Source organism: Squalius cephalus, assembly GCF_949319135.1.
Source record: "Squalius cephalus genome assembly, chromosome: 17".
Classification (NCBI taxonomy): Eukaryota; Metazoa; Chordata; class Actinopteri; order Cypriniformes; family Leuciscidae; genus Squalius; species Squalius cephalus.
Window position 1 is genome coordinate 25790362 of NC_137138.1, and position 19464 is coordinate 25809825.

The window sequence follows — 19464 nt, forward strand, 5'->3', positions numbered from 1 at the left end:
TCACACGAAACCCAAACTCTTTCATGATTTGAGCACACTATTTTAAACAAATCATATGCAAGTAATGAAAGCAAACATACTTTTAGATAGACAAGCATGTCACAAAATTCAGTCGTGGGCACTTCAACATTGATAAAGAGGCTGACTCCTAACATTACGCCATCTTGGAATACAATTATTTCAATTTAGGATGGTATGAAGGTACATGTTTTACCAGCATGTCTTGTAGTAGTTATAATAGGCCATGCATATGCTACGAATGGCCATGGTTGCACACATTTCATGTGGATTATCAGTGCTTATAGGCCACATCTGTCAGGGCACCAACGCTTTGACATGCTCACCGACTTCACAAAGAAAACTCTACTCTCCATGCAACACTTTAGGGGTGTACAACACATTAGGGACTCATTTCAAGGGATTAAAAAAAAGAAGATTCAAAGAAACAACAAAAAGAGAAAGAAAACGAGTATTTCACATTATCTAGTCAGTGTTAAAAATAGAAATCCACCCGTTACATTTATTCAAGAACTTTGTAGATTATATACAGTATGTACATTAACTCTTTAATTATTCATTGTCTGTAAGTCTATGAACAGTTTTAAAAAAAAGAAAGGGATCGCAATCAAATGCATATACTCTTCTAGAAAGATGTGCTTAGTAACTTTGAGTTGAAGCAAGAGAACAATACAAAATCTTACGACTACATTGCTCTCTGAACCAAATATCGTGCAGCTGCTGCAGACATGCACTTAACTCTCAAAGGCTGGAATCAAACAAGCGTTTCTTCTGAAAAAAGGCATAATGCGCACTTAATCAGCTGCGAGCGATTGAAATTATGACCATGGCAATTGCTAGTTAGAGGGAAGAAGTGTCCAGGATACCCTCTCCTCGCAGATTTACATGGACTCAGCCCAACATTTTCATAATATCTCTGACCAATAACTTCAACATATTTTGGGGGGGTTGAGGGGGTATTTTTGCATATCATGCATATCAGGGCAGGAGCTGTTAAGACATGTTTGTCACTGTGATCTAGGTGCAAATAGGGATTTTCAGGGTGCCTCACAAAAATAGGGGTCCCAGTGTCGAACCCTGAGGAACTCCGAAACCCTGTTGCGCAAATCAGATTTGCACGTTTACTTCAATTAAGGCTCTGATGGGCTAGAAGTAACAATGCATCTAGACATCTGTACTATTATATCTCTGATTATGTCTTTTTTTTTGTTTTTTTTTTTTGTTTTTTACAAATATGCAAACAAGTGTGCTTATACACAGACATACACACATACATACCAATTTTAGTAAGCCCCGCCCCCCTTTCCCTGCCAGCTATGTTGCTTTTTTTAAAACATTTTTTTTTTTCACAGCCTTAGGAAATAATATCTGAAGGTTAGATTAACACCCATCAAAAGGTGTTCTTTATGTTAGATGCCATTACTGGCAATAAACATGTCTTTTAAAAAACAAAAAGAAATACTGTTTTTTTTTTTTGCGCCAAACAATTTTGGGAAGATGCTTAGACAACAGATACTAATCAAGAAAAATATTTTACAAAAATTCACAGTCTTGTCAGCCCCCTGCCTCTACTTCTCATTTGGGTTAGGGTAGATATAAAAACTGATTTATTAAATAAAAAATAAAAAAACAAAAAAAAAAACTGTAAAACAGGGTACATCTTCAGCTGTCTTTACAATGCGCTCTACATTAACTTCCTTCCGCACAGAAACGTACAGGCCCTAAGATGCATGTAGAGCTTGTGTATACAAATTTAGGACAAGAAAAAGTTTGGATAAAACGTAAGAATTCAACAAGGCAGCTGTAGATGTATCTCAAACCCTCCTATCTCATTAAAATGATTACATTTATTACATAACTTTACTTTTTCCAAACCATCTTGCATAAAATCCTTTACTTTCATCTTTTTCTAACTTACAACAACTCTCAATAAGGGGTACCTTCCCCAGTCTTCACTCTCTGCTTATAGCAGTGCTGCGTGCGGTTTGCCTTTCTTGTAGTCCCTTCAAGTATTGGCTAATGATCAGGCATGCATCTAGACATCTGTACTAGATGAAGGTGGAGGTCACCAGTGGACGGGTGGTTTGTGGCTTTTAGAAGCTTAGCTGAAAACTGCAGTCATGTTCTGACCAGGAGGGGTAACCTATATGATTGCGCCACCCTTTCTCCATATCCAACTCATGTTCTTATCCGGAGACTGGGGAGGTGACGTCAACAGCGTTTGGACTCCCCGGATGGGCGCGCATGTCTCCTGAGGAGCAGGCAGGGAGGTGAGGGCTGGGGAGGGTGGCGGGAAAAGTGTATCACATCATGACGTGGCGCCGTCGGTGAAGTGCCAGGTGGTCAGAGCGGGAGAAGCTGCGGTCGCAGTCGGTGCAGCGAAAGGGTTTGATGCCGGTGTGCTTGCGAAAGTGTCGCGTCAGCTCGTCCGATCGGGCAAAGCGCCAGGTACAGCCCTCCCATGTGCACTGGTACGGCTTTTCACCTGTAAAGGCATCACCACGTCAATCAATATGCCTGATATATACATAAATACAAACTTAAAAATATACACTCATGTATATATATATAAAGAAACATACACACACTTCTGTTTAAAAGTTTGGGTCGATGTCTAATGCTCACCAACGCTCCTTTTATTTACTCAAAAAGACAGTAAAAACAGTAATATTGTGAAATATTACATTTTAAATTCTATTTTAATATAATTTATAATGTATTTTTGTGATGGCAAAGCCATCTTCAGTGTCATATGATCCTTCAGAAATGATTCTAATATGCTGATTTGGTAATCAGGAAACATTTCTTAAAGTCCTCCTGTGGTGAAAATCAAGCTTTTAATGTTGTTTATTTGTCTATGTGGTGTTTTTAATATGCTTTAAGACAAACCGTGTGCAAATTCATAAATCAACACCATTGAGTATTTTCTGCTTAAAACTGCAGTGAAACAAAGACAGTCTCAAAAACTCGGTTTGAAATCGCTGTTGTTTCTGACATCACAAAACTACCTTGTAACCAATCACGTCAACGTGTGATCATCAACGAGTAGATCTCTGAGCTGCTGTGAGTGAGTGGAGGCGGGGCTCATTTGCATATTCATAGAACCGAGTATAATAAATGAGGCAAGGGTGTAGAGTTACATTCAAGTTATTTTAAGGCATGAAGAGGAAAAAGTTTAAATATGTCATTTTGGAGATCAGAGATGAGTTTTAAGAGATACAATTATTGACTACAGGGGGACTTTAATATTATCAATGCTGAAAACATTGTAATAGCTGTTTAACATTTTTGTGGAAACTGTGATACAAATTTTTTATTTGAGTTTAAAAGAACAGCATTTATGTGAAATAGATTTTTTTTACTTCATAAATGTCTTTACTGTCACTTTTGATCAATTTAATGCATCATTGCTGAATAAAAGCATTTATTAAATATATATATATATATATATATAGATATAGATATATATATATGTATGTTTATATATAGGTAGATAGATAGATAAAATAAAAATCATTTCTATAATTTTTATAAATAAATTACAATTGTGCCAAAAACAGCAGAAAAAAGGCATACCTGTGTGTATTCTCCGGTGGGCTTTCAGATGCGAGCTCTTGGTGTAGACTTTGTTGCAGCCGTCATAATCGCACATGTGCACACGTCTTCTCTTCATGTCCGGCGAGTCGGGGTCAACTTGGATGTCCACATCTGTATTCATACTAGGAACAAAAAGTGAAACGTTTTCGCTATTAGGGTGTGGCGATCAATTCAAGTCATACCAAACCTATCCCTGGATTATCTAAAGATTAAGAGCGCATTTGAGCATGTGAAGGCAGGTACAAACATTCTGCATGATCTTCATGAATAAAACAGATTAATCCATCACTTGGATTGCAGTTTTCAAATTTGATCAGTGATACAATGAAAACTTTTATTGCAACACTCTTAGCCCTATAAAGCCAATAGTATGATATTCGATACTCAACTTTTTAAGGCCTCTAAATGATCAACATGATCAAAAACCTGCTGTTCACAATCTACAACATGCCTTTGTCTAATTGTATACTTTTTTAGCAAGTTAAAAGGCCTTTTAGTATATTTCTAAATACATCCTCCTTCAGGTTATGGTACACGTGTTCCTTTTTTTTTTTTTTTTTTTGGCTGTAAAACCTTTACTGATTTTATAAAGTAAATGTAAGTATAACTTTGATATTGTTAGTAATATTCCAAGATGAACATTTTCTGGACAGATGCCTGAGGTTTACTTGATTATAAATACATATTTTATGTTAAAATGTGAGTCGAATCAAGGGAATGGTCAACGGTGTTATTATAGCTGTAATTACAGAAATTAATTACGTATTGGTCACAAGAAACTGGAGGGTGAGTGTCACAGAAAGGTAATACCAAGTCTCCAGATGAATCACCCCTTCTTGAGGGAATTTTTATCAACTTGACACCTCACTAGTTTTTAGTAATATTTCAAGGTGCAGTGTTTTAGACCTGTGGCGCTTTCCCCTTCTACTACTTCTGTATAGACTCAGCTCTAATAGAAAACAAAGGAACAAAGCCCCATAAAAAAATGCTAAAAATAAGGAAGTGCACTGTGTATTTTATTTGCCATTAAATAGTTTCATGTTTGGCTTGGGAGTTCACATTTATCTGACAACTTGAGAAGGGGTTTGATAAAACCAATAGTGATGTAATCAAATATGTGCCTCTAATTTATATGCATGCATAAAAAAACTAGCTGTATAAAACACTACCTAAAATGATTCTAGCATCACAGAATTATATATGTAAATAGCACCATTACGACCCCTAGTGCAACAATCCTAACTGGCCAGCAGGGAGAGCTAAAGAGCAAGTGTGTGTGTGTGTGTGTGTGTGTGTGTGTGTGTGTGTGTGTGTGTGTGTGTGTGTGTGTGTGTGTGTGTGTGTGTGTGTGTGTGTGTGTGTGTGTGTGTGTGTGTGTGTGTGTGTGTGTGTGTGTGTGTGTGTATCTAAATTCCATACAGCTGGAGAGCTTCCAGTTCAATGCCGATCTCTCTCCCTTTCCCTTCCTGCTCCAATCCCCCTCCCCCTGCCATGGGTTTTTTTTTTTCAGCCCATGTCTTTCTCCCCTCCTTTCCTTCCTCTCTCTTTCTCAGCCTCTTCCTTTCCCCTCCCTGGCTGCAAACCAGTTCACTCCCCCCCCAACTCATTTCCATCGGATTTCTCTCTCCCAGCAATCACCTGACCGCATGTCCGAACAATTATACACACACTGGCAAAATACCCTCTTGTTCTCCATCCTGCCCTGTCACCCTGCCACTTCTGTTTGTTCTTCTTTGCATTTTACTCCCTCTTTCAAAGGTGTGACGACATTGCAAGTTATGTAACATTGTTTACACCCAGTTTGGAGAGAACCCTGCCCAGCAACACACACACACACACACACACACACAGACACACACACACACACACACACACACACACACACACACACACACACACACACACACACACACACACACACACACACACACACACACACACACACACACACACACACACACACACACACACACACACACACACACACACCCAACAGAAGAGGATGCATCCAGCTTAAAATCAACGCAAAGAAGAGCCATGGGCCTCCAGTGTGTTGAAGGTTACATAATCATCCAGAGGAGTGGTGCAGTGATGCTATTAGACCAGGATGTCAGATACTCTAGCATACACTGTACATATCCCGGGATTGAGATATTCAGATGTATATGGGATATGGGATATCTCTCTCACCTGGGATCCATCCCTTGCGTGCTGAAAGAGGCCGATCCAGACTCTGTTCCGCTTTCAGCATCACTGTCAGACTGAAACTCCACTGGAGAGGTTGAGCCTGGCTTTATACGCACTGAAATGGCATGATATAAAAGAAAACAAAAGAAATTTGAGTGAAATGCTGAATTGGAAAATCAACAAGAATTTCAACATTTTTTAACTATTTAACCTTTCAATGACAATAATTGTATATTATTTAAGTGCCACTATTATACCATTTTAAAGGTTCCTAATTTAGTTTTCTCCTACAATATGTTTACATGCATCCAAGGTAAAAAAACTGTTTAATTTTCTCATAATATACATTGCAGCATCACCACTTTTCTGAATATAATGATTAATGATTCGGTCTCTCTAAACCCCTCCTTTCCGAGAGCCTACTCTGCTCTTACTGGTCAGATGGCCCAGTCTGTTGTGATTGGTCGACCGCTTACAGCACGTGTCTGAAACAACGCATCTCTATCCATATCTGAATTTCAGCTCTTCCTCAACACTTGTTTACACAGTGATACAAACAGTAACAATGGTGTCAGTTTTACCGTGTCAATTCGAGCACGAGTCATCCTTTGGAAGTGCATTTCTTTTGCTTTCACAGCACGAAAAACAGTGTCTTCTTGAATGACATGTCAACAACATGAACCAAAATCTTTCAGGCTTCAGCTACAACAGCAGTGTTTGAGGACGGGTCAAAGTAGATGTGTTTCACGGGCAGCCAATGAAGACCATAGGCGGACATTGTGTAAACCTATATACAAAAGATGTGTTTACACAGACTTTCAATGACTTTTCACTCTCTTTTCTTAGAGGTAGCATAAACTGGCCTTAAACTAAACCAGTTAGTTTAATTGAAATTATAGTTATTAATATATTGACTTTTTTTAAAAAAGATTTATTTAACTATAATAACCTTGGCCTTTACATACTAACTATTATTTTTGTAAAATACATATTTTTGTAAAATACAACGATGAGCATTTTTACTGTATCCATCCATCCATCCATCCATCCATCTATCTATCTATCTATCTATCTATCTATCTATCTATCTATCTATCTATCTATCTATCTATCTATCTATCTATCAACAATGTAATTAATTCTATTTATTAAAACCAAGTATAAATCTCATCAAGTTGATGTTTTAAGCATTTTTACATTTATTCCAAAACAACTAAACCCTGTTAAACAATATTTGTGTTTTAAACAATATTTGTGAACTGATGTTCAATAGTCAACTTTCGAATCATCAGTCATCAAGCTCTGTATACACTTAAACCTTAACTTCTTTTCGACTGAAGAAAGAAAGACATAAACATCTTGGATGACATGGGGCTGAGTTAACATCATCATTTTGTTCTTCAGACTGATTCACGAACGCGAACGAAGAGGCGGGATTTATTACATGAACCAATCATATCCAATCACATCCAATTATAGCACGATGGAGGCATTGTCTCCTCTCACGTGACTTTCCCTTATTCATTCCCAATTACCCCCGTCAAATGCACCGCACGTCTGTTAAAACTCAATGGGCTTGGCGCAGGCTCCTGCTGTAACTTTAACTTTATCTTTCGGTTCTGTTCACATGTTTGGGTTGTTTAAAAAGCCTCCCACTGAAATGAGGTGCGAGTCAAGCACTGGGACAAGCAATTCAATCAAATACAGAAAAGCTTTCCTGCCGAAAATTTCACTTCCAGAACCTAACATCTTCTTTGTGTTTTTTGGCAACCAGATAGTTCTTGAGTCCACAGGATGAAGAAATACAGAAAAAAATAAATAATACAAGTTAAATTCATGTTCAATGTTGACACAGGGTGAGGCTAGTTGAGTACTGGGTTGATATCTCTTGACGTGACCTTTAACCACAGACAGAGGAGATGATTTGGTGCTGCCCAGGAGTTTGCAAAGATTATCTTCTAAATGTAAGGGGGAAGGGTGCTGCCCATTCATTAATTGTCTACTCTCCCTAAACCCAATTGTCCCAAGTTACTCAAAAGAAAGAAAGAAAGAAAAAAACATCTACAGAGATACTTAATCTACAGCCTCTCGTTGGAGACAACATGGGGTGCTATGGGCCTGTTCAATAAAGCATGCTCAGTCCTCCACCTCGGTAGTTTTCCCATAGATTGAATCCAAAAGAAACTGATCTACATTATGGTTTCTTTGAAGATGATCCCCACCCAAATAACACAATTTACTGACCTTCATAATCTCTCCATTACATTACTTGGTTTCAAAGAGCTACATACAAAGTTAATAACCCGAAAACAAAAGGAGCCAAACACAACTCCACCCTGAGTTTAAACTTTGGGGTTGAATCAGTGTGTTAAACAAGCATTAGCATATTTTTCCATAGTGTTGTTTGGGTGGGGTTCTCCCACCAGAAAATGGGGTAGTCGTGGCCCAATGGATAAAGAGTCAGACTGGTAATCCGAAGGTTGCGGGCTTGATTCTCAAGGCACCTAAACCCCAATCCCTCCCCGGGCACCACAGCAAAATGGCTGCCCACTGCTCAGTGTGTGTGTGTGTGTGTGTTCATGTTTTTCTATCCTGGTGGGGACTTCAACCTAATGCACACAGACTCATGGGGACTCGTGTCACAGTGGGGACCTAAATTGAGGTCCCCATGGGTTAACAAGCTTATAAATCATACAGAATGAGTTTATTTGGAAATGTAAAAATGCAGAAAGTTTTGTGTGATGGGTAGGTTTAGGGGTAGGGTTAGTGTAAGGAGATAGAATATACAGTTTGTACAGTATAAAAACCATTATGTCTATGGAGAGTCCCCACAAAGATAGTAAACCAGACATGTGTGTGTGTGTGTTCCCTACTCACTGCTTCTAATGTGAGTACTATTCACTTACTTGAATGGGTTCAATTCAGAGGACAAATTCAGAGTATGGGTTACCATTCTTGGCCTTGGGTTACATCACCTCAAAAAGAGGGGTGAAGCATAGGTTCTTTCAAAAAATATATTACGGTTTAATACTTAGTCTAAGGGATTTGTTTGAAATCCCCAAAGACTTTATTGACACAAAGACAGTGCACTCATATCACTATGAATGGAGAACGTGCAATGCGCAATAAGGTGGGAAAATTCCGCCTTCTAAATAAAAGAACCAGTCGGCATTTGGTAAAGTTATTGCTTTTGGTTCCATAAAAACAGTCAGTGTTCTGAGACGCACATGTGCATTGACTGGACCATTCTAAAAAATCCAGTTTTTGGTCATGATTTGAGCATTTCGAAACTAAATGTATGAGATCGTCAGATTTCATTGGTGATTTCAAAAATGAAATTTAATTTTGTACCATTGTAACTATGGCATTTGAAGGGAAACTGTGGTAAAGTTTTATAATGTGTTCTGCTTAAAAGTTAAATGCTATGTCAAAAGATGATGAAATAAGTCCATGTTCCAATGTTTCTTTTAAACAAAAAAGCTTTTTTCAATCAGAAACCTCAAAAAAAACTTTTTGTGAGTGAAACTGTAATACAGCCTGTACTTGTTACTTAGCAACCTGTATTCCTTTTAAATAAAAGCCAATTTTTTTTTTCTTTAACTCCTTTAATTAAAAGTTTAAGCTTGTTTCTGCCTCACCCTGAAATCCTCTTTTGTGTCTTTTATACGCACATCCATATGTGTGGGAAGAAGCTGCGCCTGAATACAGATAACTAAACGGCAATGGCACGAAACTGTAAGAGGGCGAGACCAAGGGTGTGACCACCTAAAGGAAACGGGTAGAGCTAAAGGAGAGAAGATCAGCAGTAACTGATCTTCAAATAGAGGAGACAACATTCGTCCCAGGCTCATATTTGCATTCTTACTTTTGACCAACTTCAAAATGCCACTTAACGCATGACAACAAAAAACATTTGTACTTGCGAGAACATGTCACTCTACTGAATAGGAATGAATGTGATTTGGATTCGTTAACTGGTCCTTAAATAGTTTTGAGGATTAAAAAAATATATATAATGATTGGAAAATTAGAATTATAGGAGCCTGTCAAATGACAAATGATTAGATTTTTAATTTAAGATGTCAACAAAACAGTAAGAACGAGAGCTGATAAAGTTAATGATGCAGTTAAAAAGGTAATTAAAGGGATAGTTCACCCAAAAATGAAAATCTTTCCTGCAGGTTTGGAACAACATGAGGGTGAGTAAATGATGACAGATTTTTATTTTTGGGTGAACTACTACTCCTTTAACACTATTTTTTACCAGCATTAACAGATTCATTAAATTTGACATTATAACTTCTGGATTCTGTTCTCTGTAGTTTCTAAAAAACTGATCTGAACCTTCAGAGATGATTGGAACTGATGTAAGATTACATCTATAAAGTGTAGGGAAAGTTTTATAATTGAATTAATGCAGATTTAATTACAGTATACACAGCTGTTAAAAAGTCTGGTCCTTTTATGTTTTTTTTGTTTTGTTTTCTTAACAGTAATATTGTGAAATATTATTACAATTAATACTTTTATTTTTATATGGTAGAGTACATATTGTTTTTCCTTAAAAAATAAACTCAAATATTTAAACTATGAAAATATTATGATAAATCAAATGAAAATATTTAATAATATTATACTTTGTATATTATTAATTAATATTTTATATTTCAATTTAATTAAATATTTGATCGATTCACAGTTCTGGTAACAAACAAGTAAAAAAAAAAAAGAATATTACTGACTCAAAACTATTATTAAACTGCTCGGATTTCAAGGCATGTCATCAGCAAAGCAGCTAGGGCTGTGCAACAATTAATCGTGATTAATCGCATTCAAAATAAATGTTTGTGTTTACATAATACAAATGTATTTGTGTACTGTATATAATTATTTTGTATATATAAATACACACGCATTTTTGAGAAATATTTGCATTTATATACTGTATATATATATATATATATACACACACACACATATATATATATAGAAATATAAATATTTTATATAGAAATAACTTTTTTTATATATACACATGCATGTTTGTGTATTCATAAATACAAAATAATTATACACAGTACACACACATATATTATGTAAACACAAACTTTTATTTTGGATGCGATTAATTGCGATTAATCGTTGCACACATGAAAAGGTTTTTACACTGACTTTTACCATTGATGACTCTTACTTAAAAGCTACTACACTGTACTACTACTGTAGCTATTGTATAGATGTATGAGGTTTTATGCTCATTCTATATCTTTCAGTTCAAAGGTCAGAGCGCACGGCCATCTCACCTGATCCCTCCGACCGGCCGTCGCTCCCGATGAGAGGTACAGTGATGGCGGCGGTGGCCACTCCATCCGTGGGTACGGTTGTATAGACCACCGGTAAGGATTGCACCACCACGGGGATGGTCTGCAGCTGCCCCATCTTACTGGGCATGCTCACAGAGGGTATGGTGTGGATGACATGGAGGATCTGCTGACCTCCGACCCCTTGTGTGGACGCCAGTATGGAGCCCGCAGACAGCACCGCCGGGATGGTGGCGCTTATGTTCTGGAGAGTTGGGTTTGCAGGGGTGGAGGTCGTCGTGGCTACCGGGAGGGAGGGGCGGGGCTTGTTGAGAGACAGGTCCACGGGTTCCGTCTGGTCGTCATCGTTGTGTCGGGCGCTGATATCACAGAGCGGAGGGGGGGAGGATTTGATTTTGAGGTCTGTGGGCTCAGGACAATCATCTAATGGCTCTTCTTTCTGTAGAGGCAGAAAAATAGAAGAAGATTTAAAGAAAACGAGGGTATAAGGGAGATAAGAAAGGAATATGGAAGAGCAAACGAGGTGAGGAAGGAGATTAGGAGGGACGGAAAGGAAAGGGAGGGTACAGAGCAGAAGCTCCACAAAACACAGGGACAATGGCTGGCCACATTGGGCAGAGGAGAAGGCCTGAAACTGGCACGAGTCCAGCTCAACACGGCCAAACGTCGACACTCCCATTTATACACACATAGTCGAAGCAAAGATCTGTGTGTGTATGTGCACAAGCTCCACCCACTAAACTCCCTCTGCAGTAAGACTCATAACAAACCTCTTTTGGTAAAGGCAATAAAAAAGGCAATTCTTGAATGATGCCTCATGCAAACAGAGATGTTAGTGTGTTTTTAGCGCCAGCAAGGGAACAGTGACAGTCAATGCTAAACGCTAAACTTGTGGTGCTTATTTGTGCAAAACTTGCTGCCATGATGCTAGGAATTCATAAGTGGTTGTCAGGGCATTGCTATGTGGTTGCTAAGGTGTTCTGAGTGGCTTTTAGCACATTGTTTTGCAGTTTCTGGGTCTATATGATATTCTGGTCTCTAGACATGGCTCAGTTCCCTTCTTCAAATGTTTGTCTATGGCAATTCTAGGGATGTAAATAGGCAAAAACTACTATTCAGACTATTCAAAATAGTTTTTATTTTCATAGGCATTAATTAAACATTTCTCAGCCAAATATTTTCCCTAATGGCAGCAGACTACTTTTTAACCCTTAAATGCATGAATGTTTCGCCAATCATTATTAATATTTGGGTCTTTAGCGACCTGGATCTATATCTAACATGGATGCATCTCTACCTGATGCAATAATATAAAACTCTCCTGATATTAGAGTAACAATTAAAGAAGAATAAAATAAAGCATATTTTGCTACCTTTTGGAGCTCGGAAGGGTTCAGTTTGAGCAGATGTTTTATACTATCATCACTGTCCTCGTCAGAGCTCATTCCCGTATTCAGCATCTAGCTCATATTCACGATCTCAAACATATTCTCAAAACCACCATTTTCAACATCTTCAAAATCAATATTTTGATCGCGGACAGCTTCTTCACCAGATCCACCATCTAGTGACAGTGACACTAATATTTGATTGCTTCAGTACTTCTCTGCAGTAAATCACTGAGCCATTTCAAGTTTTGCTGATGATACTCTATTCTTTTGTTTTCTGCCTGTGGTAACTATGAGTGAAACGTCACTTCATCATTGTGTATCAGACAAATCTAAATACAAATTTTTATATAATCCTTGAGAGCCTGATTACAAAAACAAAAGTCTCACCATTAAAAGCCATGTCCAAAGCACACAATAATAATATTATAATTTTTAATTGTATATAGCCTATATGATAGACTTGCGCTGCACATGCTGCATCTTATATTCAAGTGATTCCAAATCCATCATGACTAACCGAAGGAAATAATCCATTATTTCTTTTCTTTTTTCTTCTTTTTTTTCTCCTCCAAATTTTCTTATCGGGCAGTTAACGATAACATCAAAAATGAACATATATCAGCCGATACAGATATGGTGGCCGATATATCGTGCATCCATACTTAATAATAAAGTTTTTGTCAATTTGTTGTAATTTAAAGGTGACGCATGTAAGATTGTATGACACATGTAAGTTTTATGTCAAAACACATTCTCTTAACCCAGTTTATTGTTCATTGACTACTTTTAAATGGGCTTATCTCTCCCAAAAGTGTAAACATTGAGCTTCTCAAAAACAATGAGAGCGGTCTGCTCAGATCTGCCAATCTCTTTCCAGCTCAACCAATAGAGTTTAAGGCTTGGCTACTGTAGCAGGAAGAGCCAGAGGGTGTTTAGCTGGTGTGGGACCAAAGCTGACGCATTACATGGGAAAAGACATTCAACTTTGGTTACAGAAGTGCAAGCTAAAATTAAACAGATCTTGAAAATGTCAAAGCAAATGGGGCATTGCAATCCAACGCACTTCAATGGACGCTTCAGTACCATACAGTATCATCATGTACTCATTCAGAAAGACCAATGTACCAGTTTATAGTGTTAGCCTTAACCTTCTCAATTGTTTACTTATGACATATAGCAACACAGCTAAAAGTATTCGGAATATGTTGGACATTTATTGAAAGTAGCCTACTTTTTTACCTGTGCGAAAGGAGCGCTTGCAAGGTTGTTTGAAAATATGCCACAGAAACTACATTATTCGCCTTTAATAAGGTCTTTCGACCTGTGGCATCCACACAAAGTGATAAAGATGCCTGGCTTTTCAAATAAGCTGCATGGCAAATTGTCAAGACGTCCAACAATAAAAAGGAATAAAAAAGACAGGTGGGTGGTTGACAAAAAAACATATATATTTTTTTTAATTCAAATATTAGGCATAAAAAATATTGAGTTGTGTTGTACTGACTCTTGAATTTCCAAAAATATATGTGGTCTTTTAGATTTTGTATTGCAAATTGGATTTATTCATCAATTTGTTGCATTCGTGCCTAAATTGTCATATGTTGTGACATAAAAGTCATTCTATATAAAATGAAAATGGGATATACTCTCCCTAAGTAACTAACATTACTGTCTTAAGATTTAACTTTTTTTTTATGCAGATTCGTTAGATTTTGTATTATTCTTCTAAATCATCATGCAAAGTAATACATCTCTCCTCAGCCTTTCCAGACATTTTAGATGAATTATGTTATACCCTGTTATAAATCTATCAAAATGCTTGTGACTCTTGCTGATACTGTTTCTCTTGAGTTCCATTTACTTTTTTTATGATTTAAAACAAAAAAAAAGTTTTTTTATTGTGACAATTCTGAATGTCACACCAAATGATTTAGTGTCACACTATATGATGATCCGAAGCATATCACATTTGTTAATTCAAAAAAGTATATTTTATATGCATTCAACATGCAATTACTTCAATCCAGTTGACATTAATAAGAATAAAAATCATCAAACATACTAACATAGTTTTAAAACTTTTAAAACGTTATTTAAGAAACTCAGAAATATGAGTAAATCAACCATCTCACGTCAAGAACCTTTAACATGAACATTTAAAATTAAAAGAGAGTGTGTGTTGTAACAACAATTATATTTGTTAAACAGTAAAAATATTATCAATCTACAATAAGTCAAATGTTGGTCTACAATTAGTTGTATAGTGTTATGATAATTGTTCACATTAAAAACCATATAGATTTTTGGGTGAATTTCAGTTCGTTTCAACATGTGGAGAGAAGAGATCGGGGAAAAGGGGTGAATGGAATGAGATGTAAATTAAGACAATACCGAGGTGATCGGTTTGGACTGACAGTGTGAACATAAGTGTTTTTGACCGTATGAAATTTATGAGGCTATGAATATACTTCTTTTTTGCAATAAGAGTTTTTGGGCGTATTTTCAATTCGCAATTCCAATTAGCTCAATTTGAAGAGTAATGGAAACACAGCTATTTTCATGTTGTATATAAGACAAAAAAACAATTTGCAAACTATTGCAAACCCCTCTACATTGCTGTTGTTGTTTTTGGCATATACCCATAGAAACCACTGCAGATATTACAGAAGACGACACAGGTCACACATTCTATTGTATTTATTTATTTATTTATAGAGCACTTTACAGGTAACACAGTAACTCCAAAGTGCTGTACATCCCAAGAACATAAAGCAATAATAAAAAATAAAAACAAACAAAAACAACCTATGAAAAAACAGAAACCTACGGAGTGTTGCACAAGAAACATTACAATTATGTCTTAAAGGCAAATAGATGGTAAGAAATACCATATTTTAAAAAAATATCATTCCCAAGGGAAGCATAAGCCCATATAATGAAAACAAGATAGGGCCCACAATGGACCCTTGTGGAACCCCACTGGTGATAGGTGCTGGATAAGAAAAACTATTTCCAATCTTCACTGTAAAAGATCTTTGCTCCAATCGGATATCAAATCTGACACAAATCTGGATATGAACAGTTGTGATACTCAGTATGGGTCAGATTCCAAACCCTATAGAAGGTGTCTGTTCTGTGTGAACTGGCATGATCTCTTTACTTTTTCCTCCTTTCCCTCAGGACCTCCTCTCTCCTTGTATGGTCAGCGGAGTCTTTCCCTGTATTTTTGTGTCCTCTTTTTACTTGACATTTCTGCCTGACACAGAAAAATCGCATTTTTTAATATGCAAAGCATGGCAAACATGGTGAAACATGGTTAAATTATGTATAAAATTGAAAAGGGAATGCATCAATTGTATGGGTAATTTAATGTTCACCATTGAATTCATTCAATATGTTTTGAATATTTATTTATTTATCATTTAAAAAGGTGTATGTAATATTGTGTGACAAATATATCATATGGTGTTAAAAACGGTCAGACCATATGATACAATGTCACATCATATGATGTTTTGTTCAGTTAAGCTAATCTCTTGGTTAACTAAAAACATCTAGCTTACACTTAGCATGTAAATTGCCACATGGCAGCAATGCTTTTTAAGAATTAATTTGTAAAAAAGTGTTTAATTTTTAATTTTTAAGAACTTTTTAATTAAAAATGTAAAATTCAGAACTCACCTCTTGACCTTCCAAACCACTCGAGAGATGACACTGCAACTTTCTGGTTGTGTGTGGACCTCTTCATCATAATGATGTCCAAATTATTGCCCGTTCAAAATATAGATTGCAGTGTCACACCATATGACACTCATTTTTCGGACAAAATGTATTTGGCCAGAACTTGCTTTAAAATCATGCACAGACATCAACACTTTCTGTGTCCATTAAAAATGCCTAATTCGGTTACTTAAACTGTAAATCTACCAATTATTTATACTTTGCTGAGATATATTGTCATATTAGTAAGGTCACACATACCCGGACAGTTACACCATGTGACAATTTTGATGTTTAGATAAAAATTTGAAGTAGAGGTCTACACCAACTACAGCTATGGTATGCTGTAATAATATCTTGTCAGAGGAACAACATAAAGGTATATTTTTATTAGTATATGACATCATGGACAAGTAGAATTGCATGTCATGTCATCTACCCAGGTACAGACAGAGGTTGTACAGCTGAGTTGTGTAACTGGAGGTGTTAGGAGGAAACGAGTGAGAGAAAACGAGAGCGAGTGGGCCGGGGTGGGAGCGAAGCAGAGAATAAGGGGAGAGTGGGTGGGAAAGGCCTCCGGTTGTCATGGAAACTGGGAGGTATATCAGCTGACTCATTTTCCCTCTCCCAATCCCGCCCACCTTTCTCTCAGTCTCTCTATGGTTCTCCACCCTGCTACCTCGCTGCATCCCCACCCTTCATCCACTCCACCTTTCTTGTTGTTTTCCATTGCTCAAACCTAAAGAAATCCCATAAAGATGTGTCGATGGAGTCAGGAGTCAGAACGACATCCATAAGTGACCCAATTATCACTAGCGCTGTGTGGGATGATAATTGAGTGTGTTCAATATCTATTAGCAGTTGTAGGAAACGGTCTCGGCCTGAGGCGGTGAGTGAGTGTTGTGATAAAGACGAGCCTTGTGGCTGTCATTATCAAAACCAATTGTGTTTGATCTGTGTGATGTTTTTACTATTTCATATTAGTTATGTCTGGATTGCGTTAACCGGAAGCAGACAAAAATTTAAACTAATTGTGAGAAACAAACAACACATCATACGGGTTCTTCACAAATCAACATTTCTAACAAACTGCTTACAAAACATTTGAGGTATATTTAATATATACAGTGGTGGTCAAAATTGATGGCACCCCTGATAAAAATGATAAAAAATGGCTGTAAAAAATAAATCTGCATTGTTTATCCTTTTGATCTTTCCTTCAAAAAATTCGCAAAAATCTAACCTTTCATTGAAGTAAAATAATTTAAATTGGGGGGTAAATCACATTATGAAATAAATGTTTTTCTCCAAAACACGCTGGCCATAATTGTTGGCACCCCTAGAATTTTTTATGAGAAAAATATCTCTGAAGTATATTCCCATTAATATTTACCTTTTTTTAGCACACCAGGGTGACTAGGAACATGAAACTATCCAGCTATGACTTCTTTCACAGGAGTTTATATATGAGGAAACACAAAGGCCAAATTCCCTTAATCATCCATCACAATGAGTAAAACCAAAGAATATAGTTCTGATGTGCAGCAAAAGATTGTTGAGCATCACAAAATAGAAAGTGGCTGTAAGAAAATATCTAAAGAATTGAAAATCCCCATTTTGACCATCAGGGCAATAATTAAGAAGTTATAATCAACTAAAGATGTTACGAATCTGCCAGGAAGAGGACGTGTGTCTATATTGTCTTAATGGACGGTGAGGAGGAAAGTTTGAGAGGCCAAAGACTCTTCAAGGATCACAGATGGAGAATTGCAGAGATTAGTTGAGTCTTGGGGGTCAGAAAGCCTAAAAAAAATTATCAAACAACCCCTACATCCCCACATGTTGTTTGGGAGGGTTTCAAGAAAAATCCTCCTCGCTCCTCCAAAAATAAACTCCAGCATATTCAGTTGTCAGACACGACTGGATCTTCAAAAGGGACCGGATTCTGTGGTCAGATGAAACAAAAAAAAAGGGCTTTTTGGCAGCAAACCCAGCAGATGTGTTTGGTGCAAACAGGGATGAAGAGTACCCCATGCCTACGGTTAAATATACTGCTGGATCTTATATGTTGTGGGCCTATTTATTTGCTGGAGGTCTTGGACATCTTGTTCAGATACATATTATGTACTCTAGCAAATACAAACAGATAAAAAATCAAAACCTGACGGCCTCTGCTAGAAATCTTATAATGGGCCATGGTTGGATCTTCCTTCAGGACAACGGTCCAAAACAAACATCAAAATCAACATAAAAATGGGTAACTGAGCACAAAATGAAGCTTCTGCCGTGACCATCCCAGTTCCCTGACCTGATGAGTGGAGTGAACTGAAGAGAAAAAGCACCAACATGAACTTGTGAATCTGAAGGATCTGGAGAGATTCTGTATGGAGGAATGGTCTCTGATCTCTTGTCAGTTATTCTCCAAACTCATCAGGCATTATAGGAGAAGACTCAGATCTGTTATCTTGGCAAAAGGAGGTTGCAAAAAGTATTTAATAACAGGGTGCCAACAATTATGGCCAGCGTGTTTTGGAGAAAAACATTTATTTTATAATGTGATTTACCCCCACTTTCAATTCTTTTACTTCAATGAAAGGTTAGATTTTTGTGAATTTTTTGAATGAAAGATCAAAAGGATAAACAATGCAGATTTATTTTTTACAGCCATTTTTTATCATATTTATCAGGGGTGCCATCAATTTTGACCACCACTGTATATATATATATATATATATATATTAAACAGACAACTTCACAGAGACATTAGGTTAAGGTCCCAAGTGTAATAATAATTATGGTATGTATATGACCAAAATCTAAAATGATTTATACCAGGATTGTTTGGTATCATGTTAACCGTACACAAACCATTATTTTTGCTGGAAATTTTTCATATATAACAAACATAACCACAGTTATTGTTTTAATTTTTTAATCTAGCGACTTAAAAACAGCAACATATTCTGAATATCAGACAGAGCAGATAAGCCATGTTTGAGGCCATTATAAAACACCTGATACAAGCATAGTTAGTCACACACTCCATATTAACGTGCCAAGTCGCAACATAACTGGCAACAGTAAACAACTGGTTACACTATGGCGCAGTATGGCATGACGTGTCAAAACAAAATTGTTACCATTATAATCAACAAAGCTAACTACAATGGAAGTGTCCATAAGTTACACACTTTCAAGTGTATGCTATAATTTTCTGCTGGGTGTCAGAT

At 36.9% G+C, this 19464-nt stretch overlaps 1 protein-coding gene across 1 annotated transcript in view; it reads right to left on the reverse strand.

The window, feature by feature from the left end:
* Positions 1–238: 238 nt before the first annotated feature.
* Positions 239–19464, reverse strand: part of klf8 (Kruppel like factor 8) — a 43622-nt gene continuing 24396 nt past the window's right edge. The window contains exons 3-6 of the mRNA XM_079846846.1: positions 11106–11562; positions 5806–5917; positions 3595–3737; positions 239–2503 (exon numbers count right to left, since the gene is read on the reverse strand). Coding sequence (XP_079702972.1) covers positions 2322–2503; positions 3595–3737; positions 5806–5917; positions 11106–11562 — 894 coding nt within the window. The 3' untranslated portion in view covers positions 239–2321. The remainder of the gene's footprint in view (positions 2504–3594; positions 3738–5805; positions 5918–11105; positions 11563–19464) is intronic.